Here is a 27,357-nt window from a genome sequence, read left to right on the forward strand (position 1 = left end):
CTTCTTGTTTGTTAAGTTTTGTCACTATGAGAAGATTTGTGCCATGTTCGATAACATGAATGAGAGAGAGTTCAGAGATCTCATCTGAGATAAGCCATTCGTATGTGGAAAGAACCTTAGATAAAAAAGAACAAAGAGAACAAAGAAGAACTCAAGACTGGAGTGATGATAGGACACAATGAATTGAGATAGAGCAGAATCTACTGATAGAAAGTGAATATGATGAGAAACAAATTATTTCCTATTTGAAAGGTAATTAATTCTGCCTCAGAAATCAGTAACAATGAAGAAATCTTGCTTAACTAACCTCATTTTCAGAGGCAAATTTCAAAGATGTTTTTAGGGAACCAGCTGACAAGTGCTTCTGTGTGAACAACTCAAGTAAAATATTATCTCAGAACAGATATTAATATATCACTACCATGAAGCTACTTTCTTTCCTGCAAGGCCAGAAGGAATATCAGCTTTATTATTTGCAGTTCAGACTTATTTTCCAAACCTTGCTTTTGTCAAGTTCTCTGTCATCTCTTATTTCTCATGCTTTCCCTTGATCACTTTCATTTCAGTCTGACTCAGTAGAACAAACATCAAAAAGAAGTCTCATTGCATATCAAACATTTGCTCTTATTCTCCTATTTATGATATTTTTTTAATGTCACTCCATATGAACTAATTCATCAGTGCCTAAAAGAAAGCAATTCTGTGCTACAAACAATAGGTACGTGTGTTCTCATTTCACCCCTACAGGAAATGCTATAAATGGGACAGGAGTCTAATGTGAGATATATTGTGAAAAGTGAATCAGTAGGTGAGATTCTTCATTACACTAAGTGACTGGCTTCCTTAAAATGCTGCATCGAGGTTCAAAACTGTTAGATATCTATGTGACTGTGAATTTTACAGGTCAAATCTGCATGGCATCACTCAAGCATCTGCAGGATTTCAATGCTAGTCTTCTGTTTGTTCTAAAACCAGGAGAAGCAAGTCCCAGTGCACTTCATTCAGCCCTAGAAAAATCACCTAAAGAAGTAACAATACATAACACCTCTCATTCACTGTGTAACACTGGTATCAATGATTTTAAAAAAGGGTAAGATGATCATGAACTGTAATCTAGACAAAGGACTATTCTGTCTAGCAAGCACTCAGATGGTGATGCTTCCTTCAGTGGAAGCACTAAGAGAGTCCCTGTCCTCTATGAGGCCTCTTTGCAGGAAACTTGTAAGAAACAGTATTTCAGCAAATCTCGCTTGATCTGGCCAATAAATTCTGAAGAGGAAGGAAGGACAATAATCATGAATACATAGACATCGCAGTTTCCTCAGGCTTGTCTCACTTAGAAACGAGATTAAATAAACCCCAAGCTAAACACACCTCAAACAAATACAATAAATGGGTTTTAGGAAAGTCTACATGAATGACCTTTTGGAACACATCTTGAGCCAGTGCCTCAGGTAAAACAAGTAGATGGATCACCACTGAATTTCGCAACAGTCATGTGAGTGTCCATGCTCAATTGCCTTTTCCAGTATTTGTATTTCATAAATTCTATGACAGAATTAGCCAAGAAAGTTCCTCAGAAATTGTATCTCTTGATAACATGCCGCAGATCAGCCCTTGGGTAGATGGAATGCTTCCTGAAGATGGTTTGAACAATGAATATAACAGCATAGGGCTGGAAGGATCAGGCATGCCTAGACCAAGATTTTGTTCTCTGTCCACCACTTTAACTCTCCTTTACTATAAACTAAACTGGTTAACTCTTGTCCTGTCAGCAGTGGATGTGGACAACTACTAGCCATTGTCTGCATCAATTCCTTTTGTAAAAAGCATTACTTGCCCCACCAAAAGAGTCCCTCCTTTCCATAATAGCTCCACCGCTCCCTATCCTGTAGGTTATGGTTTCTAAACCTTCTAGAGGTGCTGTTCACTTCTCTCAGGATAGCTGCAACTGCCTACAACTTCAAGACACAACATCAGCTAAGGCTGAACACGGTCAAATGAAGAACAACTATTTCCTGCATCTTTTACGCATCTCCCAAGTTACTACATCCCAGAACAGAAAACCTCCAGACAACATCACCTTTGCCTGAAATTAATCTTCCTGAATCATCATGGTTGGAGACTGTTGGTTGGTAACTCTCAGGATTTTGACTTGGGTTAAGGAGCTTGAAATTAGTGACATCTTTGTTGAAAATCTTATATTTTCAATGAGAAGAAAAAGGTGACCCACGTAGTTTTTAGAAACTCTAGCAGTTAATCTAAAAGTTAATGACAATAATGGAAAAACCTGAGCTGAATATGTGATACAGCACCTGAAAAAATAGGAGGAAAATAATTCCCACAAATTGTCATTACCTGTAGACCAGAATCTTTGTATTGTGCATGATGGCACCATGGGGGTTTTCTTTACTGCTCCATCAGCTGATCCATGTTTCCTTGCCTGCTTGTGGAACATGAACAATGCTCAAATATCAAGAAACTGTCAGTTCCCTACCGGCCATCTCCTGGGGTGAAGATGACCCGGGGTAGGGAGCATAACAGAAGCAGACAGCTGGCAGGAAAAAGAGCTCCTTTAGCCCCGACTGTGCTACATAAATCTTTTACTGCAAGGTAAGGTCTGATTTCTCATTCTGTAAACACTGGACACAGATAATTTAAAGCATAAATTGAATGCCTGGCAGAGTAGAGCCAACAGCATCCAGGCCACGTTAGGAAGGGTGCCAGTGCTTTAAAGGGATTCTGGGGCACAGCTACATGCCCTAACAAATGCTCCTGTGCCCAGCTTTTCCAATTAGCTGGCTTCAGGCTTCCAGACACACCCAACTGGGTGCATAACAGGATTGCGGACAGACTTAAGGTCCTCTGAGTACAACCCAACATGCCTCTAAAGTGTGTAGCTTTTTTTATTAATTGTGGTAAAAGAGGCTATGAAAGAGAGAGAATGGAGAGGGGAGAATCAGTGCAGGAGCTGGGAGAAGGAAGCGAGGAGACACAGAAGGGGAAGAACATGTCTTGCCTGGATGATGACACTCCTGTCAGCTCACAAAGGTGGCTGGAGGTAAAACACATCTGTCTGCTCCATAACAGGTTTGGCTTCCTTTTCCCCATAACGCTACACACTTCCTTGTGCTCTCTGCAGGGGACAGGCCTCGCTGCTGCAGCCTCCTCTTCAACCCCAGGCCTGCAGGGGAAATCACTGTGTATTTTCCACACTGTCTCTCGCACGGCTGACGCAGTTGTGCAAGTGCTTTTCCCAGGCAGGCCTGCAGTGGCTCAAGCAGAACAGCGAAGCTGCTTCAGAACCCATGACCCGCTCTCAGAGACTGTTCACGTCCCACTGCACCTGCCAGGTCCTCCTGCCTCATCTCCCAGTTCAGCAGTGGGAGGCAGGGGTGACTGCTCCAGGAGCATCTCACTACTGACACCATCTGTGATATCCTCAGTTGTGAATGGTTTTATCACTTCCCAGAACGCAAAGATCTTCAGTGAACACAAGCAGTTCTAGCACTGGACAAACACTATGGTTTTATACCTCTGCTGCTGTTGTGTGGAAGTAAATATCAAAATGCCAATCACTTAAATGGGTCACTTGAGTGCATGACAAAGGCTTTTGTTTGCAAAAGAAACTCCTTCAACAGCCTCAGAAGGCACTCGGAAAGCAGAGCTTATTTCTGGTGAAGTCGAAACCAACCCTTTCTCAACCAAAGCAATTTAATGAAGGTTGAGGAAATTACTCGAGTAAAGTCACAGGGATCACAAAATCACCCACACAGTTTCTTCAAATGAAGGGATCAGCAGTGGTAAGGGAGCCCAGTACAGTGTAGGGCTGAGACCCAGGAAGGATTTGGAGAGGCCATGGAACCAGTTCTCCAGAATCTGCTATCGAGATGGCTCGCAGGCAGGAAGGCTCTGGCAGAGCTGAGGCATCACAGAAAAAGGGCACCTGCTGTGTGCTGCCATGCTTCAGCTCACTCCTGCTCTCATCCAGCCAGCACTCCAAAATGCACCACATCAGTTTGGTGATTAACTGTTACATTCAATCAATTATTATGTCACCATCAGTGTAAACATATCGGATGGTCAGCTTCGCTGCTCTTTACATGTGTGTCTGTCACAGGCAAATCATTTGAGGACTGAGGGAGGTTTCTCAGTGAATTTACATAGAAACCATTTAACGTAAAAAGGTACTGCTGTGGCACTTGGCCAACAGCATCAGCTATCAGACTCGGGAGAGTAATCTCCCAGATAATCAAATTACCTAAAGGTACAAGCTGCACTTGGCCTCAGAGGATGGAAAACCCCCAACATTCAATGCAGTATTGATTTTATAGCTTAGCCCAAGAGCGTACTCATGGCACATCACAGTTGGACACTGCTGGGAAAGGCTCTAATCACCCTCAACTGACACAGTGTGAAGGACACGCTGACACTTACAGGTAACACGAGTCTCCGCAGTCAACATGATGGGTATGGAAACATGATGGGGAACTGGCAGAGCAGGACTCCCTCTATCAGGAAGTCTGTCTGCATTCTTCCAGGCAGATAGCTAACAGAGGATGGGTCTTCCACAAAGAGACCACGTGCTGCTGCTTCATAGGGCTTTTCCATCTTTCTAAGAATAGCAGCATCGTATTGCAACCCTTTTATCATGAGGATGTTGAAAGGGGAAGTTACAACAAGGAATGGTCCTCAGCCACGGCTCAATCAAGTTAATATGCAGCAAAATAGGCTCATGCATCCAGCCATGGAAGCTGAGTAAAAAAAAGGACAGATTGTAAAGGTCCAGACACATGGTAGTTCATAGCATGGGACAGAAGGAGTCTTTGTTAACAAAGAGTTCTGGAAACACTTCTGCATTTTTTAGTTTTTTTAAAGACTATTAAGGATGTTTAGATCAATCTTATTTTTAGTAGGTACTCCAAATTAAAAAAAAATGCATGTCTGATATCAAGAACTAGCCCAAATTACAGATGTAATGCGTACCTCCATTAAAAAGTTACATATATGAGGATTTCCTCTTCTGAGATAGTGATACATAATACGGTAGTAGATTGTCTTCTTTGCAAACATCAATCTGAAAAAAATATTCTAAAACAATTTAATGTAAGAGAAAATTAAAGAGGCAGATCGAAGGCTTGAGAAAGCTGGAAAAATAAAAAAGGCTATTTAAAAAAATCACTAACTTGGGGGTTTTTTTGGAGAGTTTTGATTAAGTAATAATTAATTTTAACTAAACAATTATTTTAGTTTTCTTTAAATTTTTCAGCCTTCACCTTAGAAAACCCAAATGTAGAGAGATGCTTGGATCCTCTGCAAAAATCAATTATCATCTTCACCCTTGTCCGTACACAGAAAGCATGGAGCACACAGATATCTGACACTCAATGCTCTAACCTGATCAATAAATAAAACATTGTCCCTATGGTTATTTTTAAAAGCAGTAAGTTTAGAAGGGAGGAGGAGCGAGAGGAGTGGGATACATTATCACTGTCTCATTTTTTTCAGTGGTCGTCAGTTTGTATGAAGGTTTGGCATGTATCAGCAGGCAGACAGGTGCTTGTTAGGTGTAATTTTGCACATGGCCATTATTGCCATATCCAGATACCTATACAGTCTTCCAGTTACAGAGCATCCATTCTTCCACTGTCATAGATCTGAACTGTAACTTGAACAAAGTTTGCACTCTGTAGTTTTGAAAGCTGTAGTTTAAAAATATAGGGCAAGAATAATATTCTACAGGAGCAGAATATTATCTCGAGGAGTAAACACTAAAACTTTTGATCCTTTCTAATTAAAAAACAGGTTATAAAAAAGCTCTATAGCACAAATATCTAGCTATTCCTGAGGAAATAGGAAAAAAAACCCTAAAGCTGCTTCAAGATGTTATCCTCTTTCTGTTGAGATACACCATCTACTCAAGCAGGAAATACACACAGATAGAGGTGGACAATCAGCCCGAGATATAACGATAACAAGCTGCTGACATTTAAGATTTTCTCTTTGAACAGCAGGCGCTGGCTGAATACACACAACACTAGTGAGCAGGAAAGACCTTTTCAGAAGTCATTGCCTTGAATCACTGAACTATGACAGCACTGTAAGAGACAGACTGCGAGCTGGTACATAACTTGGTGCCAACTGTAAGTGACAAAGAACAGAAAAAATATAAAAAAACTCCAAACACTTTTCTCAAAATACACTTCAGAGGACTTTAGATTAGGGGAGAGGAGACATTCATTATCACCGTAGCAAAAAGACTGCAACAGATCTTCCACGAGGAAAAGTCCACCTGGCCAGCACACAGTCCAGAAGGAAAAGTAGGCCATTGCACATAGCTTCTTGGGTTGTCTGTGACTCCGCTATCACTTGTGCCCATGACATATAATTCCTTTCCTAAGTGATGAACCGTTCCCTTTACCCAAGGTTTTTTTGTGTGTCTGCTCTATACCGCTTTTTTATTCAAGTAAGGAAACAGGATCGTCTATTCTCCTGTTTTCAGCAATCTCTCCTGATACCAGTGGGAGCTGTATTTACAGCCACAACAATAAAACCCCTCTTCACAGACTCATTGACCAGCCCCTTCTCAGAATTGTTTGGGGTGGGAGGAAAGAACAGTGCAAATGCCACTTCAAAGAAAAAATAAGAAGCTGCTACCTAAACTGAACACTGTACTGCTCTGTGCAGCTTTCTGCTAGTCCTGCTTTCCTAGAGGTTGTGTAGCGTTGGCAGGAAAACAAGCCCAAGCCTGTGAATATTCTTCTTCATTGTCATCCAGGGGCACATTTGAAGGACGACAGAACCTTTATGGGCTTCTCATTAGAGGAGAGTTCACCCATTTGCTTATGCTGCCACTGTGATAGTGCTGTGGGTGGGCAGGAAGGTGGTGGTGGTGGTGGAGGAGTGGAGGTTGGCCTTTGCTGTGCTGCCTACATAGCACTACACCAGGACTTCACGCTGGAGTCCTGGAAGCTTGCTCCAGTGCAGTGTCAAGAGTCCTTGGTTGTCACACTCAGTCTAATGGGATTCTTCCTTCTCTTTTGTTTATCTTCGTCCTTTGATATGCCTTCACTTTCACCAGCCCATATGAGTGTTACAGATGGGTGCCATTTCCCCTGAGCACACAGACACACAAGGACATTGTTTTTTCATCTATTTTGATCTCACTATGTTTATCTGCCTCATCCATACCTCCAACATTAAACCAGTACCAGTAAACATCTCTCACAGTCAGACATAAATCAGCCTTCGATCTCGCCACTGTCTTCCAGAGCTGGAGCACTCTTCACTTTCTTGAGCAAGGGTGTCTGCATTTGCATATACATATGTGACCACAAACACACGTACAAGCCTCAAACTTCTCTTGAATGCAGCCAACCTCTGAATGTGGCATGAGGATCTGCCAGTATGAAGGCCTGTACCATACATCCTGTGTCAAGATTTGCCTCATTATTGCGCTTAATCATTTTTTAAATGAAATTACTACATCCTCAGTGTCTACTCACTTTTTTCTCTCCTCCTTCAACGCCATTTAGCAGACCCAAGGTAGCAGTCCAAGAACTCTTCTTGCTCCCTTTACACCTTGGGCAAAGGAGTTCCAAAGCAAGATAGCTATATGAAGATCCAACACCCCAGACAACAGAGAGGGGTGGTTCTCATTCTGTATGAAATTTGCCTGTCACTGAAATCCATTCTGATGAAAAAATTTCTACACAAGTGAAGCAAAAATACCCCAAAACTGAAAGGCAACACTCATTTTAGTTAAATGTTCCAAATCAAGGACCAACTAAAGCCTGTTTTGTTCATTTCAGAGCCAAGAAAACCAGCAGCATTTATCTGAGGCAGACCAAAGCAAGCAATCTTGTTTTTGCTGATACTTAAAATGATCAAGAAAGGACTGACAGCACCTCTAACATTTCATTTTCTCTCCATAAAAATATTTCGTTTGGAAACAAGAATGTTAATGTTTAAAAACTGAGATTTACACTTCAGAAAAATAAGCACTGATACCAGAGGAGAGAGCAAGCACACAGGATTCCCATTGTTCAGATTAAAATCACAGAATATGATTTTTCTGGCAGCTCCAGAAAAAAGGAAAAATTTCACCCAAGCTGTACTAGATGAATTAACCCGTAGTGTTTCCTCTCAAAGTGCAGAATAGCACCTTCCAGTCCTTTTGACCTGAGCTGAGGCTTGCATGCCCTACTATATCTGACAAATGAGGAACCAGACAAGCGGAGCAGTTAGGCCTTATCTACCTATGTCAGAGATAACCAATAACTCTGAAAAAGCACCATACCAATAACATATCAGTGGCACAGATTTTCACTGTCTCAGTGCACAAAAGTACCACATCCCCTCTCACAGGGTTAAAATTGGCCCAGACATTGTAGAGAGGGGAAAAGCTGTTTTAGGTGGAAAGGTGAAAAATTACTCAACAGCAGGAGAAAGAGGATTATCTCGAACAGTCCACGGCTGCTTTATCAGTGATCCTGGTTTCCTTCAGCATCCTTGTTCCATTTTGTAAAGATCTCAATGATGATAATAACAGGAGAAGTAGGTTGATCCCTATCACGTACATAATAAAAAAATGACACTAGCAGATATCCCTCATCTTCAGGGAACTCGTGACCAGGCCTGTTTGCTGACCCAGCAAACACAGCCTGAGTAGAAGTACCTACTGAAAAAAAACCTCACAAATCAAAATTTAAAAAAAAAAAATAAAAATGCCTATTTCTGTGCCATTCTTATAAAAACTATCTCTCAGAATCCTTGCCATCACAGACTTATTCTTTTTGTCAGGATTTATTTCTTCTAAGACCTACTTCTTATATTAAGCATGGAGTAAGGAAATGAGAGGAGTTAAGGCCTCAGAATTAAACAATTCAGTCTTGGAACATTGTTTTCTAGAAAAGACATACTACCCAGTCTGGCTAGAGTTGCAGTGATTTACAAGAAATATGTGCAGAAGTTATGAACTTATTAGAAATTATGGGGTGTTGTGTCCCCAATGATGAGCAGAAGAAAATTAAGTTTACAGAAGTCCAAGAGTTTCATTTAAATAAAAAAAAAAAAAGAGGCTTCTTTGTTTCTGGTGAGATTTCCCTGAAAACAGAGAACAATCTAGATATTGGCTTTTCTTTCCCCTAGTAAAATTAACTTCAGACCATTCCCTCACCCTCCCATCAGATTCATACAATGCAAAAAATTTCTGAGCTTTTTATTATTATTATAATTATTTCATTTAAACAATAGGTTTGGGGCAAGATGGGAAAAGAGCAGCACCTTTTAAAAAAAACCCTGTTGGGTGCTATGTAGGATAAATAGGTGAGCTTTTAAAAAAAAAAAGTTAAGTTTATATATGTACATATACACACATACACTAAACCAAAGATTTGTGAGGAGTTGTTTTCAACACAAGAGAGGGGAAAGCCTTATTTCACAGCAAGCCAAAGCACCACAAGTTAAGATTTAGAGTGCACAACCACACGTAGTGCAGATACCAAAGTAGCCGGGGTGCTGGAAGCAGTGTAGCTAGAGCAGCACAAAGCTCCACATGGGCCAACTCATCCCGCTCCTTGGCAAATGGAAGCACAGAGTTTGCTTTGGGGATGCTGTGCTCTACAGGCCCTCCCACAGCTGGTTGCTCTGCCTGCATCAGTTTCGGCAGAAGCCAGAAAAAATAGCAAACTAGTGAGAGTAAGAGACCCAAAATGAAGCTATAGGACTGATTTAGCTACAGTTATTTCCACAACAGAGTTTTCCAGGCTTCCCAATGTTTCTGAAGTGCCCTCTGTAGGTATTGCCTGCTTGGGTCACACAGCAGACAGCTCATGATTCTTTATTATTTGTGCACAGAGGTTCCCACTCTTGCCTCTTTCCTATCTCTCTTCCACCCCACAAAACCATTCCTATTTCCTCCAGGCTAACAGGGTAATAAAATTAGGCATGTACATCTAACTAAGGGGATATTCAACAACAAAATGAAGCTTAAAAAATTATAATAATATTATTAAAAAAACAAAACAACAATTTAAAAACTTGTTCAATTTATGCAGACTTCTGGCAGAGTTTGGTCATTTAGCCCAGAGGTCTTTGTCTTCAGGGCCTGCAGGCTAAATTGTCTCAACTGGCAAGAAGCATGCAGTACAAGGTAAAATTCTGACTAAAAGAAAAAAGTAGTAAAGGCTAGGGGAGAAGAGGCTATAACATAGAAATCCCATACTTCCCTAGCAGCACTTATGCTACACGATACGCTTTCAAGAGAGTAAATTCCTTTCTGTTGGTGCGAGCTGCCCAGATGAAAAGAGCAGCTGCCATAAACTGCAAAGGTGCTGAGACACAGGCAAGGCAGAAGGACCAGCCGAATTCACCCTTCACATCATCAGGCAGGGGCAGCTTCTTATGCAGCAGCTCAATCCCAGCAACGTAGCAGCCAACCAGGCCCAGTGTACAAAGCCCTGCGGGAGGAAGCAGAAAAAGCACAATGAGCTCACCTCTGAAGTGCTCTGGTTCTCACTGTGAGCTTCTGGAGGGCGGGAGAGGGGGTAACTGATAGATGGCAGTAGACCCACCTGCTAGGAAATGGAGGACTCCAGTAGCAATGGCTGGGTAAAGGCTGCGACAGGCACAAGCACAGAGCCCAATCAGAGCCCCAAAGCACATGAGACCAAGGCTGACAAAGGGCAGCAGGAACTGCAATCGCCAGAGATCTGCACATGAAACAAACACACAAGTTTGTTGAAAATGTGTTAGAAACTGATCTTCTCCCACCATCTTACATTCCCTTCTACCCACGCTGCTTATGCTCCATCAGACATTCTGCATGCATAGCTAAAAAGGACCAACGGCTCCACTAAAGTAGGTAGAACTTCATTTCTTAACTCTCAAATTCCTGTACTGCATTCACAGGCAAAACCTTTGCTAACACATCTAAGTTTTGCTTTTAAACTTTGACCTACTGCCTGCACTACTGTAAAAACACAATAAATGCAAGACACAGATGCTTTCCTCACTAGTGACTGTATTTGAGAAACATCTGGTTTTTCTTAATCTTAATCCACTTTTTAATCCACTTCACCTCTCAGAAGTGGAAGACACTTACAAGTCCGATTCAAATCCGTGCCACTATTGTGATTTCCAGGCTCTATGTACTTTTCCATAAACTGATCAGAGAGGGAAAAACTGATGCAGTTTGTAGTCAAGTCAGTTTCTGGGGTAAAAAAGAAAAAATTACCATTAGTCGACTGCCTCCCATCCCTCCACCCTCCAATTCCTCCTTTCCCAACCATTTAAGCTGAGAAGCTTCTCAAGAGTCCCATTTTAGAGAAAAAATTACCTCTCAAAACAAATTTGTAGGATGCCTTGTCATAACGTAGTTAGCATAGCATGTGAGGGACAGCATTCAAACATGAACAATCTTCAAGTTTACCTGGGTTATCCAGAGAACTGTGCCATGCTTGACAGATCAGGAAAGAAATGTGGCACATGATGCTCAACTATGTTGTTACGTATCCCTGTACTCAGAGTCCCTTAACTAAGCTGCGCTTATCTCCATGTGCAGCATGTATCATACTAAATGCTTCATTCAAAAAATGGGATAGAAAGGACTATTTAAAGAGCAAAAAATATTTGCTTCTTTACACTAAATTTCTGCCCTTTTACACCTTAGTTAGATTTTTGCTTTGAGAATACTGTTGAGGAGAGCTGGCATAAGTGTCTTCCAAGCTAAGTATTTTCATCAGAGGAAAAAAAAGAAAAGTATTTCATGTAATATCTTTCCTCCAGAAGAAGTGTTTGAAAGTACATTTTTAAGCAGGTTCAAAATGAATGGCTTCACACACACAATATGTGTCCAAAATCTACTTTGAAGCAACTACAATAATTGCACACCACACTTTTTTAGGCCCCAACCACTGTGAACAAGAATACAAATATTTCATTCTCTATCCAATACTACAGTACAAGGAGGTCAAATGTGCTGACAGTGGGACATTTGTGACAAGTGAGCAAAATGAATGACTAGCTAAAAGAAGTAAGTGCCCCCTCGATAAAGTAATATCTTTATTTCACTGCTGGATCCCAGGACCTCTCCTAGAAAGACAGTGACTGGCAGAGCAACTATAATAGTACCCCCAGTTGGACAGCAGATACAAAAGAAAAATGAAGAAACACCAGACTAAATTTAGATCAAGTATCATGTGTCAAATCTAGAGCCTGTAGCACTGTCAGCCACAGACCATTTTGCCTTTCACTTCTTTAAAATTTTAGACTGCCTTTATTAAAAATCAAAACCAAACAAAACCCCATAAGCTAGAAATAGGTCTTCTGGAGGAACAAAGTGGCATGAATATGTTATGAGGAGTTAGGACATACCACCCCAGGCAAGCTAGGGAAGTATTAATTGCTCTGGAGATACCTGGTGGGCTGTACCAGTGAGAGTTTTTGGGTACAGTGATACACCTCCGCCACAATCCAACCGTGCCGTTGCACCGGAAGAGCGCATCTGTATAGGTCTTCTCGTCTGCTTCTTCACTGACAAATTCCTCCCAGATGCTCCTACCAGCTTCACTAATATTCTCAGCTGGGGACAGGGTGTGGTATTCGTACCAAAAGTCAGTGCCAATGGAAGCTGCCATATAGATGGTGGAGATGAGGCTGAGAACACAGGCAATTACTAGTGCTGTAGCAAAACGGTTATCCATCATGACGTCCTTGCTGCTGTAAGGAAAGAGAGGGCCAAGTGAGTAAATCCTCTGACAGTAAACACAAAGTTATCCTATCAGCATCAAACCGTGACATCATTCCTCTTACACAATGTCCCCTCAGGATACATGCGTGTCTTCCTTTTCCGACATCCTGGAATCAAATGAATACTGAACAAGTCTACAGTACTAGTCAGCATCCGCTGGATCTTCCAAGTTCAAGGCACAGATATCGCCCTTCTCCCAGCCATGCTGCGCTATCTCTGAGACAGCAATTGACAGAGCAACAGCAACTCCATCCCCAAAGCAGATGGCACAGCTCACTGCCATTTGTGATCTTGATTGTAGGGAACTGCACAGAATCCATCCACAGTGCCCAGGCAGAAGACTTATCTTTCCTTATGAGATTACCAAGGGCAGAAGTTATTTTTAGCCTGCCACCCCATACGGCTTTCACAGCTTGTGTTTACAGCAAAGACAAGAACCACAAGCATACCAAAAAAGCTCTTCCAGATTGTTCACAAAGGGCAGCCATGCCAAGGTGCTGGAATGCCTTTAGGGAAGCAGAGAAATGTGTCTAGGCACTAAAGACAGGACACGAAGGAAGCACTGAAAGACAAATTTGGAAATTATGGTAAATGCAATAATGCCAAAATACATACAGCGGCGTTTCTGAAGAACTAGAACAATGCAAGGGGCGTGCCCTGTTCCATGGGAACAAGATGGCAAGAGCTTCCAAAACTGAAAGGCCTTCACATGCTGGCATAAGGACCTTACTCTGGTTTCTCATATTAGGAGGTCACTTATGCCATCCTTTGGAGGGTCATACTCACAAATCACATAAATTCAGGGTCAAAGGAAGCATGTGAAAATACAGATGCCACACACACTTATGAAAATACTGTGACTTTAATGAGGAATTGATTGCTAATACATGGAATGTTTTGTGAATAGTGCAATACGTCAGAGGATTCTCAGATGCCTGTTGTGCTCATGTGTTTTCTGTACCTGATTAAATTTATGGATTATGGTGAATCAGGCTTGATACACTTGCCAAAAAAAAAAAAAGAAATCAACTGAAGTTAACTCAGCAGCTAGAGCCACTCTGGCGACACCAGCTACTATCTAATCAGCTCTTGTCTATTGCTTGTTCTACCTCCCTTCTCCCACATACTTGGATCAAAATATTTTGGTTTAGGTTCTTTGCAGCTGAATGAACCACAAGTGCAAACAGCAAATGCCTTAAACCACAATATGCACAAGGAAAAATATGAGTGCTCAAGTCAGACCTGCCAGTAAGAAATTCTGAACTATGAAAAAAAAGGTGCAAATTAAAGTAGGGAGTTTCAAAGGCACCGACAGGTATTTGTTGCTAACAATGTCATTCTTATTTTCCCTCACATCTGTTCGTGTATTTGGTTGAAAGTGGCTAACAGCGCTGGGGAAGAGAAATGATGTGTACCCATATCATTCCCCATGCTTATTTTCCATATTCAAGGAGGAATATTACAGAGAGTATGAGTCATTTAACTGCAGACTTAGCAATGAGCATGATTATAAGCGATTTTTGGTGAACTGACAAGCAGCACCCATTTAAAATGCAGCAAACTTTGCATACCACACCTGTACTGAAATAATAATCCACAATCTGTGGACTTTTGTAAGTTAGGTCAAATACTGAGAGGGCTTCATATCTGGACTTATTTATCTAGAAGACATTGAAGCAAATCTAGACTTGAAAGCAAACACTCTGTGCAGTGTTTAATTCCTGGTTATGTACTTTCATTCTCCTTTGATATCCCAGCATCTAGCCCAAGGTCCAGAGGACACTGAATGAGCAGAATAGGGAGAGAGCAAGTTGCTGAATAGGGCTGACCTCACTATTCATTCCCACTGCGTTTGCGGAGGGATCCCTTCCCTTTCACAAACTTCTCACAAAGCAACTGGGGCAAGTGGAGTCTCTAGGGCCAATGCTGTGTTGCACGGCTCCCTGCCCAGCTGAGCTCAGAGCTGAGCTGAGCAGATCCTCTGGGAACTCAGTCTCAGGGCAAGCAGCAGAACAGGCTGGTGAGCAGGCTGGTCTGGATTTTCCAGTATACTGCAGTCACATTCACTGCAAGAGGAACCCTCTGCAACAGACTCCTCTCTTTAGAGAGGGCTCTCTCTGGAAGGAGAAATCATAAGAACCTACAAGCTCCATCCTCAGAATAGTGTCTGGTGAAAAAGAACATAACCAGGGCATTATTAAACCATCGCTTTCCTGACACCGCGTTTTAATGTAAATGCTTACAATAGCAGCCATTTGTTATTGTAACAAATGTATCAACTTTGTACCTAACATACAGAAAGAAAACAACTGGCTCAAAAATCTAACTTTCAGATCCAACATCACTGCTGCAAATGCAGAATACTGGTGCTGGAAATAATCCTATCAGAGCATCACTAAAACACAACCACACACTTCTGGTCAGCCTTCATACATACAGTGGACTGGGCAGAGTTGATTTCAGCAGGCAACCAACAGCAGTTCACAAGCAAATTTAAGGGTTAAACATGAAACTGTAAATTAAAGCACTGTCCATTGTTCATTACCTACTTGGTAAAAGAGACATGTCTACCTACTGACGTTCAATCCTCGTAATACACAGCTCTAGGGATAGGTAGAAAACAGCTGAGGTGTTTACGGTCCCCCAAATCTGGCAAGTGCCTTTGTGTATCATTTGTCCCAGAAGGGACACACATGGATTTTCAGTATGGACAAAACAGTGCCAGGGCAAGAGCACACCCCCAATTCCTTATAATAAAGGTCTCCTCATGCTTCTGTCTAACACTTCAACCAACTACTTACAGAAGAGATTAAGAACTTTATGGCACTTTAGGCAAATTTTGAACTAGAAGTTCTTCCTGCCACAGTGTACTAGGCTTGACTACCCTGCCTGTTCACTGTGTATATCCAATGCATCTTCATTTACAGTGGACACGCCCCCACTTAAATGAGGTGTTCTTTGCTGTTTAAGAAAGAACCATCGTTCCAGCCCCAGGCAGAGCTCAATGGGAGTAGTAAGCTTAGTCAGGAAGATATAGTTACAAAAGAAGACCATGAAGAAATACACTGCATGTTTACGAGCTTATGCCGCACTTTGCAAAAGGTTCTCCGCAGAATATATTGGAGGTGCCTTAGAATAAGCTTACTTACCAAAAAATAACATTACTACTATCAAAAGTGACATTAATTATAAAGACAGAAAGATTGATAACAAATAGAAATGCTTTGTCTCTATAGGCTGTCAGCAAGAACCATGATTGTTTTTATAAAAGGTTTGTTCATATGGCACTGCCACTACATTTTATTCCAACAATAGAAGTTATTTCAAACAAGTTATGGCTGAAACTATGCTATGTAATAATATAAGACAACACAAGGCAGTAGTAAACAGGCACTCAAGCAGACATGTTCCACAGGACATTGTAATTACACTCATTTTTGAAAGAAGTGAGACATACAAAAATTTCAAAGCATCAGCTCACAAAAGAGAGGGCAAAAGTCAAACTAGCGGCAACGTTCAAAGGAATGACTAGATGCATGTACTTCATAGAAGGGGAAAAAAATGGCAAACCAGTAGAGCTGAATAAGCAGAACAGCACAAAAGCAAGTATTCTGGCCAAAAATCAACTCTAAGACTGGAGAGCTGATAAGCATTTTAGAAAGTTACTGTACCATGGCAGAAGGGAATAAGAGAATATGTATATTTTTATCTTACTATAATGATCACTCCCTTCAGCCAACAGCTCACCACCACATTTAAGAAACTGCTTTTACTTGACATCACAAGAGAGTAAGATGGCATTTTCTCAAAAAACACGCTTGAACCTGACTGCTCTTTGGGAAAGCAGAATAGGCAGAAGGCCTAAAAGAAGGTGTAAACATGGGGAGAGGGCTGGCGACACTACCAAACTTTTAATACTCAGGCCAAGGGAGGGTTAGGAAAGAACGCTATCAGACACTTCTTTACCTTCAGAGGTCCTCAGATCCCCCAAGACACACAGCTCCAATGATTCCAAGTCACTTCAGAGACTGTGTTGTTTGTGTCTTATGGCAAGTGGAGAGCGTGAAATGCAAACTTCCTATCTGCCCTAACTGTTCCATTCATTCAGTTTCTTCAACACCGCCAGTTCACAGAAACGTGATCTAGAAGTAGAAAGCAAACCAAACAGATTGAGATCATTGCTTCATTTGAGATCATTGCTTCATTTTAATTTTTTTTTATCAGAAATATCCCAGTGTTACCCATTAGGAAAAAAAATATTAAAAAGTACGGGGTCTGGGGGGGGAAACCGGCTGAAAGAGCCCTCAGGCAAACAGCACCGTGCCCCACCAGGATCGATCCCGGACACGGGCAGACAGGCAGCGCCAGCAGCCGCCAGGGTAAGCGACCGTCCGAACGGCTCTCGCCCCGCAGCCCATGGGCTCCTCGGGCCGCGCTCCGGCACCAGCCGCAGCCGCCGGAGCGGTGCCGACACGCTTCACCCCCGCCGCCACGACGAGGTACGGGCCAGGCCGACCTCGTTCCAACACCCCCGGCTCCGGCCTCTCAGGAGACAGCCCAGCGAGGGGGGGGATCGGCCCGGCGGGGCCGTTGGCAGGGGACAAACCCGAGGAGAGCGCCTCAACCCCTTACCCCCTCCCACACTCAGCAACCGTCCCCTTCAACGGCTGTAACCACCCCGGCCCCGCGAGACGCGGCGCATCACCCACTGCCCATCGCCGCTTCGCACCACCGGCCCCGCCGCGCCGCTTCCGCCGTGCCCAGGGCCAGCGCAGCGTCCGCCCCTGCCCGCCCCGCGGGGCACTCTGGGGGATGTAGTTCTCGCCGTCTCTTCCGCAGCGGCCATGACTCACAGGCCGCGCGGCCCCACGGGAGCTGTAGTTCTCCGCTTCGCCCCGCCCCTGCGCCGCCGCCGCGATGCCGGCTGGGAGTTGTAGTCATCCGCCCGCCCGCCAGGCACCCCCGGGAAGGCCAAGCCCACTGGCTTGCCCAGCGGCCGCCGCCGGGCAACCAACCTCCCTTGCAGGCCTTAAAGCAGCGTGAGGCAGGGTGTCAATTAATGACTACATTGAGTACCTGCTAGATACGGGTGCTTGGGAATCTGGAGTCATGATGCCAAGGTCCTGTACCTGCTGAAACAGCCGCGAGTTTTTACAGAAACATTAAAAAACACTTTGCAAACTCTCATTGCAGCAATTTCGACTACTTGGTTTCACCCTGCGGCTATAAGGTTCATGTTTCTTCCTTTTTCGCTTGATTGCATGTTAAAACGGCATCAGGATATCCTGATGGAACAACTTGGGAACACCAAGTAAGGAAAAAATAGACATTGGCTCCAGACCCCAAACTGGACATTCACCCCCATCCCTGGTACTCATACCCAAGCAAATTACAAGGGGACTCTTAAAAGTCGTTAACAACTTCCCTGCTGAGTGACCACCACACCCAGTTTTGATTTTACCAACCTCCGAATTAGCAAACAAATACTTGGAAAAAAACAGAATCACACCTGAGGTTTTCACATCTCTGAGGACTTCAGGGGAGCAGTCCTGTCCAATTACTCATTTCGAGCCGCCAGGAAACATTTTTGCAGCAAGGTAGCAAGCTAGGATGGCAAAAGTGAAAGCAGCGATGTAAGAAACTTCTCCAACTTGGTGCAACAACATCAACTTGTTTATTAAAACAAAACAAACCAACACCACGATTAAGAAACCTTAGCCTACACACCTCACCTTCCCAGACCATGGAACCGTCTCACCAACACCTCATAATGTAACGGTGTGCAAGGACATATTTTGGGGACTGATCGGGATTTATGCTAGACTCTGAAATATTTAACATCCTTATCGATGGTCTGGAAGAAAGCAGAGCATCACTGATAAACTTCACAGATGACACGAAGCCTGATGGAAGGGTAAATAATGAACAGAGAGGGCACTGGTACAGGGTGACCTGATCATCGGTGGCCAGGGGCAAGCAAACATGCATTTCAATAAGGTCATCAATGAGCTCATTCATTTAAGAGCAAAGAGTGGAGGCTAGACTTAACCTGACATAACTTTATCCTGGGAAGCACAAAATGAAAAGGACAAATGGGTCACGGTTGATTGCCAACTGGCAAGATGGTGCTGTGGCCAAAAAAACCAACTTCCCTGGAACCTCAGATGTATAAACATGAGGAAGAAAAATGTTATATCACATCTGGAGTTGCTGCTGCCTGCTGAAATAGCATGTCTTGTTTTGATGTCCTGATAAGGTAGAAAGAAACCTGAAAAGGGACATGAAAATCACTGAGGAATGAGAAAAACTCTCTCAAAGAAACACATCACAGAAGGTCAGTCAATTTAATTTATTGAAGAGAGAGCTAAGGAGTTGCAAAACCATAAGATCTATGCAAATAGGAAGACCTATGCAATAGGAAACAAAAAAATCAGTAACAGTTTTTTTCAGTACACTTGGCAAAACTAGCAGAAGTTGAAGCTAGAAAATATTTTTGTTTGGTTTTTTTTGTTGTTGTTGTTTTGTTCTTGTTGTTATTTTGTTTTTTGTTTGCTTGTTTTTTAAAAAGGGCAAAACAACCCCCAAACTTCTGTATTCTAAGCCATGGGATAAGGAGAATTGGAATAATTTGTTGTAAATTGTAGTGAATTATCTAACACTGGCAAGTTTACAGGTTTTTCTCCTAAAAGATCTGGTCTCATAAAAATGAGAATCAATTCTGGAAAATTTTGCAGCCATTGCTACTTTCATTATTGAATTAGACTGCAGTGACCTCTTCTTCATAATCTGCCCTGATCAATACAATGTGTGCAGCTGCTTGAAAACAGCCAGAGGGAAGACGTGTTTTCGTTTTATTTACTTAATTTCAAATTTTCTCTACAGATTTCAGCTGGATTCTTTTCTTTTTTTTTTTTTCCTGGAAAAATACCCCTCTGTATAATAAGCATAACCCAATAACAACACTACAAACCAAGGCAGAGAGCCATTAATTCCTAACACCTATTTTTTTTTTTTTTGTTTTCTCTTCTTTTTCCACCTCCTCATTGTGCTTCAACAGAACCACTGGTTGATCAGTTCAGCCACTAACCAGGATCATTTTGGGAAGTTTTCAAAGTAAAAGTTTGCTTTAGAAACCGCGGCAGTTTGCACATGAAAGCACAAAGGAACTAACGCTGATGGGTACAGCTTAGAAGCTGTTCCTGCTTGTTACAGAAGTGAAGTTTCTTAGATAGCAGACCTGGATCATGTGCAAGATTAGCCAGTAGCTCTAACAGAAATTTTCAGGCACTGACAAGAGAATTAAACAGCAGTGCTGCAAATGAGAAACAAGCAAACAAAATCCTCGTATGTTGCGAATCTTCATAGAAAATTTGTGTCATTTCTAGCTCTTGCAGTCTAAGGAAATACGTAAACACTTCCAGGAGGCAGCACTATCTGTATTAAAAGAAGTTGGTAGAGTATGAGGAATGAAAAAACCTCCATGCGTCCCACTCACTTTATGAGTTATTGATTCAAACCTGAAAAAGATGCTCAAAAGTCCGCATGTTTCTTCCAATACTACTAGATATTTACTACGAGATATTGCCTCTCCCAACAAATATTACCTCTGTAACGACAAAAAGAGCAGTTTTAGTTTTTGTGTTTCAGGCACCATCTGTGAGAATTTCATATAGCCAGAAAGCAGCAGAAAATCCCATGGATTCCCCTCAGATGTCTTTATCCAGTCTCCCTGTTTTTATTTCTGCCCTCTGTATTTTTTTAATCTGTGGCACAGAACATGGCACACTAAGAAAACCTTACCAAAATTATAAGTTTCACAGAAAGAAGACCTTTTAGGTGTACTTCTTCCAAATACAATAAATAGCACAGGTTCACTTTAATGATAACCACTTGTCCTCTTAAGTCAGGGGTCTCCAAGCCTCTTTATCATGCACTCCATCAGTAAAAACTTTCTGAGCATGCATCCCATTACATGTATAATTTTAAATTATATGACAAAAATATAAACTAAAAAAGGATCAGATAAAGAGGATACATTTTCGTTTATTTATTTAAATATTTATTTTATTGAGTGTACCAAAAAAGTTTACTTCTCACAGCCCACTTTGAAGATCACTGCTCTCAGTATGAAACTATTTCAGCCTATCCCAATGCATTGGTTCAGTGCCCGCAATTTTACATGAATCAGTTCTGCCTTCTCCCCTCTTTGTTCGGGGGTGAAACTTCTGTTGGTTAGCATTCATATGGTTACTTCTGAGCCTGCCTTCACCCAGGTTATGGCATAGTAGCACAGTTTCAGCCAATTTGATGGGTTTTTTTCATTGTTTTTTATCTAAGTAGGTCTGCAAATCTCTATTCCCCACAGGTGGTTTTTGAAGCACAATCATTTAGAAAGTACTACACTTTCTTTTACAGCCAAATGAACCTCTGTCCTTCTCAGCATTTAGCATCATCAATAATTTACAGAGAAGTAGCTTAATTTACCTAGCTGCCTGTGCTTCTATAACTCATGTGTACAAGTTCAAATAAGACCACATTTAAACTACCAGTAAAACAAAGAATGTGAAAAAAATTAGAAAAAACCAAAACCTACACCTTGCTACCAGAAATGCTTCAACGGCAGAAATGTGTAAGGGGAGCATGTGTGTGTGTGTGTGTGTGTGTGTGTGTGTGTAACAAACACCACCAATGACCCTGCACACTTCCTGTGCAGTTCGTTCTACTGCATGTCTGTTTTACTGATTTTGCCACAAAATTAGAAGGCTGCCATAATATGTGTGTCACAAGCATTACAGAACTGTGAAAAAAGGTATGAAATCTTTTCCCTTGCTACTGTTGGAAACACCTTGGTATTTCCTATGAGGAAGAGTTAAGGAATGACACAAACACAAACATGACAAACTTCGTAAGTGCACTTAAGAAAGGCAGGACTATCAGAGAAACATACAAACATTTTTTTTTCTTCTATAAAGCAGAACTGGCCAAATGCACAGCCATGATTAGAGTCGTGAGTGCGTGGTTACAGAAGCTTCAGGTTCACTCTCATGTTCAAAACTACTCAGCACCCTGCAGCTGCCCTTTTTCAGAGCTGCATCAAGGGCTGGAAAGGTGGGCACCCTGAAGGAAAGAACATACACCCAAACCAAGCCAGAAGCTGTGGCTTCAGCAGAAAATTTATTCAGGAAAAGGGTTCATGTGTGTCTGGCAAGGTCTGGGAAGAAAAAAGTGCCAGGGAAATCTAGGACGTGGGTGAGGAGAGGGTAAAGGCTGTCCTCCTGGTGACAAAACATCTCACTACATCACTTGGATCTTAGTACATCACATGCTGAGCTTTCTGAAATATCTGTGCAGAAGGGCTATAAGGCAAATTTCCATGTGCTGGGTGTTTTTGAGAGCTTGGCTATACATCGGGGAAATGAGCTCTGGGAAGAGACAGACCCTAAAAGAAGGCCTAAGTGAATCAAACGCGTATAAAAAAACACAGGGCTTACAGACTACCAACAAATACGCCTGCTGCTGCTTTGCTGGGATAAATACAGATTGCTTCATTACTCATGACAATGCCTTGTACTATCTTTGCAAATCTTCTGTCTAGATAAGGAAGTGTCCCATTTTTAATTTGGCAACACACAGTGATATCCACAAGTCTATTTAGAGCATTCAAGAAATGCAGAGCATATTCAAGAGAACAGAGTTGATCCCTGTTGGGAAAGCCTTACTATCTAATTTTTTATGTTAGTAAGTAAGGCTATTAAACTACAGGGAGACAACAAAGTGAGGAACTGCTAACACAAGAATATATGGACATATGCTTATCTTTATGATTCCATTAAGCCTTTTTGAAAGTTACTAATTTTTTTGTCTGCTCTAGGATGGGGAGAGGGAAGGAGTGAATTTCAAGAAGGAACATGTAGCTGTATGAGATGGAGGGAAAGAAGTTTGTGCCTGATTTCTAAAGCTTGCAACTGTATGTAAGCTGTTAGGATCCAAATGCAGAGTAAAACAACATGTAGATCCATCTCTGCAAGTGGGGCAGAACTATTGTGCCACATACCGTAGGGTTCAGCTGATCTTCTACTCTAGTACTGATGGAAAGAGAATGCCTCTATTTCCCAGTGCTTCTAGAAGTAAAAAAACAAACCTGAACTACAATCCTTCAAGCAGAAATAAGCAAAGATGACACCAAACTCACCTCTGCGCTGAGTCTATAAAAAAGTCATTTCTGTAAACTGTTAAGACACTTGGGCATTTTTACACAACTCTTAACTGAAAAGTACATATATGTTTTGTGATCTTCAAAGGGCGAGAAGATTATTTTTAGCCTGTGCTTCCTTACAGCTTCAAACTTGCATTGGTGGCATACAAATTGGTAATCTAAACCAGGGTGTTTTTAAACACCTTGATCTTTTTTTCACAGTTTGTGATGGCTGAATTATACTTATTGAGATAATTAAATCCTCACACATTCCATGAAAAGCAGTCAGCTAGAGTCCACCAGTGCCCTACTGATAGGAAAGCAGTTGTATATAATGCATTCCTTATTAGACATCAGCAAATTACACAAGAAAGTGTGCCCACTTAAATATCCCTAGATCCAGCAGCTACCCATTTAATAGGAGCTCATTGCTCTTCCAGGTGCCTGAAGTTCTACCAGGTACCTGCTGCACAGGAATACATAACCTGAGCATAGGCAGAGTGAATCTAAGTGCATCCAGAGTGCACTAGAGGGACTAATTTGCTGTGCATGCAACTTGGAGTTGCTCTTTGCGTGTGTAGACACACACAGATGTGATCTATCTGCCTGGGGCTCGAATGTACTCTGATAAACAATTTGCTCAAAGCTTTGAGAATCCTGAAGGTGAGCCTGGTCTGTGAACATGCAAGCAGGAGAGAGGGGAAGGAGAAAATGAATTTATCTGCAGAAGAGAGGAAGGATGATGAAGACCAGTAGCAGAAGTTTCAAATTAGAATGCACTGACAAAGCTGTAATGAATTCAGGAGTTTAAAAAGTGAGAACTTTAATTTGATTTACGCAACCCTGAAAGAATTGTCTGTAAGGTAAGCCACAGCTAGAGACATATTGATAATGCAAACGAAAGATGAAAGAAATCACAGTTCTTTAAGAGAAGTAAGCACGGTACATCACAACGACTCAACAGCCATGTGGGCTGTGCAGTCAGAAGAAGAAGAAACAAACCACTGCTTTGGAGACCAGGACTGTGGCTGATAAGGAAACCTGTGTGGAGCTAGGAACATCAAGTCAAATTTCAAATTGCAGAAGAATGTACAACATGCTGGAAACTGTCCTGTAAGTTTCTAACACATTAATAAAGCCGAGTGTGAGGAACCCAGGGCTAGGGAAAGTGGAGGGGCTGCAGGGCGAGAAGGGGGCACTGGCCTGGGAGGACCTGGGACTGATACAGAACAAATAACCACACGGCAGAAAAGAGACAGTAGTTTTAAACATTTTTCCCTAAATATTTTCATATGAGATGTTTACTCTCAAAAGAAAACAATCATAAATAGACAAAGAAAGTAAGAACCTCCAAGCCTCAGAAAAGTTGAACTTGAGCCAATAAACAATTTACACAAAACATTTTGAGAAAAGGTAAAGGATTCACTGTCCTCTGACTTCTGCTGAGCTGGTACAATCTTGAATATCTGCAAACTAGTGATATCCTGTCCCAAGAAAGTTCAGAATCTTGAAAACTACCTCCCCTCCCCCCAAAATAAAAGCAAACCCCAAACTTGGTTTACTTATACAGGCAAATACAAAATGAAGATAAAATCAGTAAAACTAAACCTGATTTTAAAAAAAGAAGCAAGTGTTTATTCTGAAGACAGGGTTTTGACTAATCAGAGACTCTCATTGCTTGTCTGTTGCCTCTGTGATTGGCTAAAAGTATATGAATTACTCCCCCCAAACCACTTTTCTCCTCCTCCCTCCCGTCACTCCTCCCCACATCACTCACTAACATGTTTTTTAAGAAGACCTTGAGGGGAAGGGTTGGGGGAGCTCAGAGCCTTCCTCAGAGCAGGGATGGGGACAGCTTGGCCAGAAATGGAACTCACTCAGCTTTCAGCTGTGACTACAGTCACTTTCAACTATGACGACTACTACTACTATGATGACAACTGCCAGTATCAGCACCTGCAACATATGTCTACTTTTCTCCCTATTCTGTATGCTGCTGTGTTCCTGGTGGGCATCGTCGGCAACTCCGTCCTGATAGTAGCACTGGCCTTCAAGCAACGGGTCCAGAGGCTGATTGACATCTTTATCATCAACCTCGCTGCATCTGACTTCATCTTTCTCATCACATTGCCATTCTGGGTGGACAAGGAGGCATCAGACGGGAGCTGGAGGGTAGGATCTTTCCTCTGTAAATCTAGTTCCTATGTAATCTCAGTCAACATGTACTGCAGCATCCTCCTCCTCACTTGTATGAGCGCTGACCGGTACCTTGCTATCATGCATCCCTCTATCGCTAGACGAGTCAGAACAAGATCCTATTCCAGTGGACTCTGCATCTGTGTCTGGTTATTATCCTGCTGCTTAGGGATGCCAACCCTTTTGTCCAGAGAACTGAAAAAGCAATATGGAAAGACTTACTGTACAGACAAAGCTGTGACAGAAGCCAAACAGATCATGTCACTGGTGCTTTTAATCCTGGCCTTCTTCTTCCCACTGTTGAGTATCTTAACCTTTTACTACTCCATCACCAGGAGACTCTGTGTGCATTATCAAAGAGCGGGGAAACATGATAAGAAACTGAGGAAATCCATCAAGATTGTCTTCATTGTAGTGGCAGCTTTTGTTATCTCCTGGGTTCCCTTCAATCTTTTCAAGCTTATGGCCATCCTTTCAGGACTCCTGAAGCAGCCCGACTGTTTTCCCAACATGGTTGCCCAGCTGGGCATGAAGGTGAGCAGTCCTTTTGCTTTTGCCAATAGCTGTGCCAACCCTTTCATCTACTATTGCTTTGACAACTACATTCGCAGAGCCATGCTCCGGTGCCTCTGCCCGTGGGTGAAGATCAGCAGCAGTGGCAGCACCTCTGATACTCTGGACACTCGCCTGAGCCACTCCTTATCCAATTTTGTTGTGGGCGAATATGCCACTAGGAAGAGGAAGCGCTCTGTGTCCCTCTGACTGTGAGCCGGGAATGTGGAGAAAGGAACTTCTCTCTCCAAAGACAGCAGGAAAAGAATAAAGTGAGAGAAGCTGAAAAAAGAGACAAGTGACAGAGGTGCCAGTGTAACGCAGCCAGGTGGGAGGAACGCTGCTTCCCTTTATACGCAGACAGATGGAATAGGAAACCTTAACCACAGAATTACAGTTCACCGTGATCGCTGTGTCACTGCACGGCGTAAATCTGAAACCATCGTACTGAGAAATATCCACAAATGCTTACACTGGAACCCCAGTATGAATGCTACAAACTACAGAACAGAATCAGGTGATTCAGTGAAACCCGCTCTAAAGCAAGCTTTGAACTTAAATGTATATATGTTTTTATTCCGCATAGAGCAAGAAAAACACCACAAGTGTTTCTCTTTGGTTCCTCGCTTACCCACAAACATGTCGCAATGTCCTCAAACCAACCCAATCAATTCTGGTTTTTTGGAAGTTTTATGAATTTAGATATGCAGTATTTTAATTAATTCGTATGTTACTAGTTCTCATAACTTGAGTCTTGTGCATTCTTTTTTGGAAGTCTCAGCTTCTTGATTATGGCATTAAATCTTCATTTTGATCACAATAATTAGTTTCTAGCCCCTGTTATTTCTGGAAAAAACAAACAAACAAACAACTTGAAGGCAGAGAAACCCAAAGACAATAAAAAGAAATCTTGCATTTAACCTTTTTCCTGTATCAAACACACAAACAAACTCCGCTCATTCTTTTTAAGACTTTTGGGGGGTTCTGACACAATTTCTGACTGCTTCAGTTGTGGTATAACGTGTATAATAGTACAAGATTGTGTGCCATTCAAAGCCCAGGTCTGCCTTGTTTAGCTGAACCCGGTTTATATTAAGACAGATGCTGTATGGCTACCTTCTCCCACTGGAGTCACAGTCAAATGCAAATGTCCCCAACAAGCAAAGTTAGCCAGGGAATAATGGAGAACGCTGAGAAACCTTGTGTGCAGGAATGCTCAAAGAAAGGGAATTTAAAAGGACCAATGTTTCAGTTAAAGAGTTGAACTCTGTAAATAAGACAGTTCTTTTAGTTTGTTTATAGAGTTGAACTCTGGAAAGAAAACAGCTCTATAAACCTGGGTCATCAGCAATCTTTGGGAAATGCAGAGATCTGGCATTTAATATGCTGTGGGGAAGACACCAGCTGCCCAATTGGTGTCAAGTGTGACAGCAAATGAGGTGGGGGAACAGAAAAAGCTCTGTATTTTTAACAGCTGAAGTACCTCCTAGATTTACAGGCTTTAGTGGAACAAAGAGTTAAGCAGCTCATTGAAAAACTTGTACTGGACTTTTATAAAGGTGAATGACATCTATTTTATTAAATCTTTCATTTCCCACTAAATGCCAAGGGTTGATAGAAATGGTTGCTTAAAACAAAGAAACCAGGTTACAATGTTTTAAAG

At 42.1% G+C, this 27,357-nt stretch overlaps 2 protein-coding genes across 4 annotated transcripts; one reads left to right on the forward strand and one right to left on the reverse strand.

The window, feature by feature from the left end:
• Nucleotides 1-8,367: 8,367 nt before the first annotated feature.
• On the reverse strand, nucleotides 8,368-17,528 carry CLDND1 (claudin domain containing 1). Of its 3 annotated transcripts, none has more exons than XM_080350531.1 (6): nucleotides 17,481-17,528; nucleotides 16,718-16,893; nucleotides 12,419-12,720; nucleotides 11,105-11,212; nucleotides 10,575-10,712; nucleotides 8,368-10,460 (listed from the first exon to the last, which is right to left on the reverse strand). In XM_080350531.1, the coding sequence occupies exons 3-6, from the start codon at nucleotides 12,705-12,707 to the stop codon at nucleotides 10,240-10,242; spliced, it is 756 nt and encodes a 251-aa protein (XP_080206657.1). In that variant the 5' UTR covers nucleotides 12,708-12,720; nucleotides 16,718-16,893; nucleotides 17,481-17,528; the 3' UTR covers nucleotides 8,368-10,239. The 3 variants fall into 3 exon arrangements, with proteins under 3 accessions (XP_080206657.1, XP_080206656.1, XP_080206655.1); XM_080350530.1 differs by having other exon boundaries at nucleotides 17,457-17,509; XM_080350529.1 differs by having other exon boundaries at nucleotides 17,461-17,494.
• Nucleotides 17,529-24,791: 7,263 nt separating this feature from the next.
• Nucleotides 24,792-25,904, forward strand: GPR15 (G protein-coupled receptor 15; the record flags this gene model as incomplete). Its single annotated transcript, XM_080363785.1, has 1 exon — nucleotides 24,792-25,904. The coding sequence occupies one exon, from the start codon at nucleotides 24,792-24,794 to the stop codon at nucleotides 25,902-25,904; it is 1,113 nt and encodes a 370-aa protein (XP_080219911.1).
• Between the last annotated feature and the right edge of the window lie 1,453 nt (nucleotides 25,905-27,357).

This window comes from Nesoenas mayeri (genome assembly GCF_963082525.1).
Source record: "Nesoenas mayeri genome assembly, chromosome: 1".
NCBI classification, from domain to species: domain Eukaryota; kingdom Metazoa; phylum Chordata; class Aves; order Columbiformes; family Columbidae; genus Nesoenas; species Nesoenas mayeri.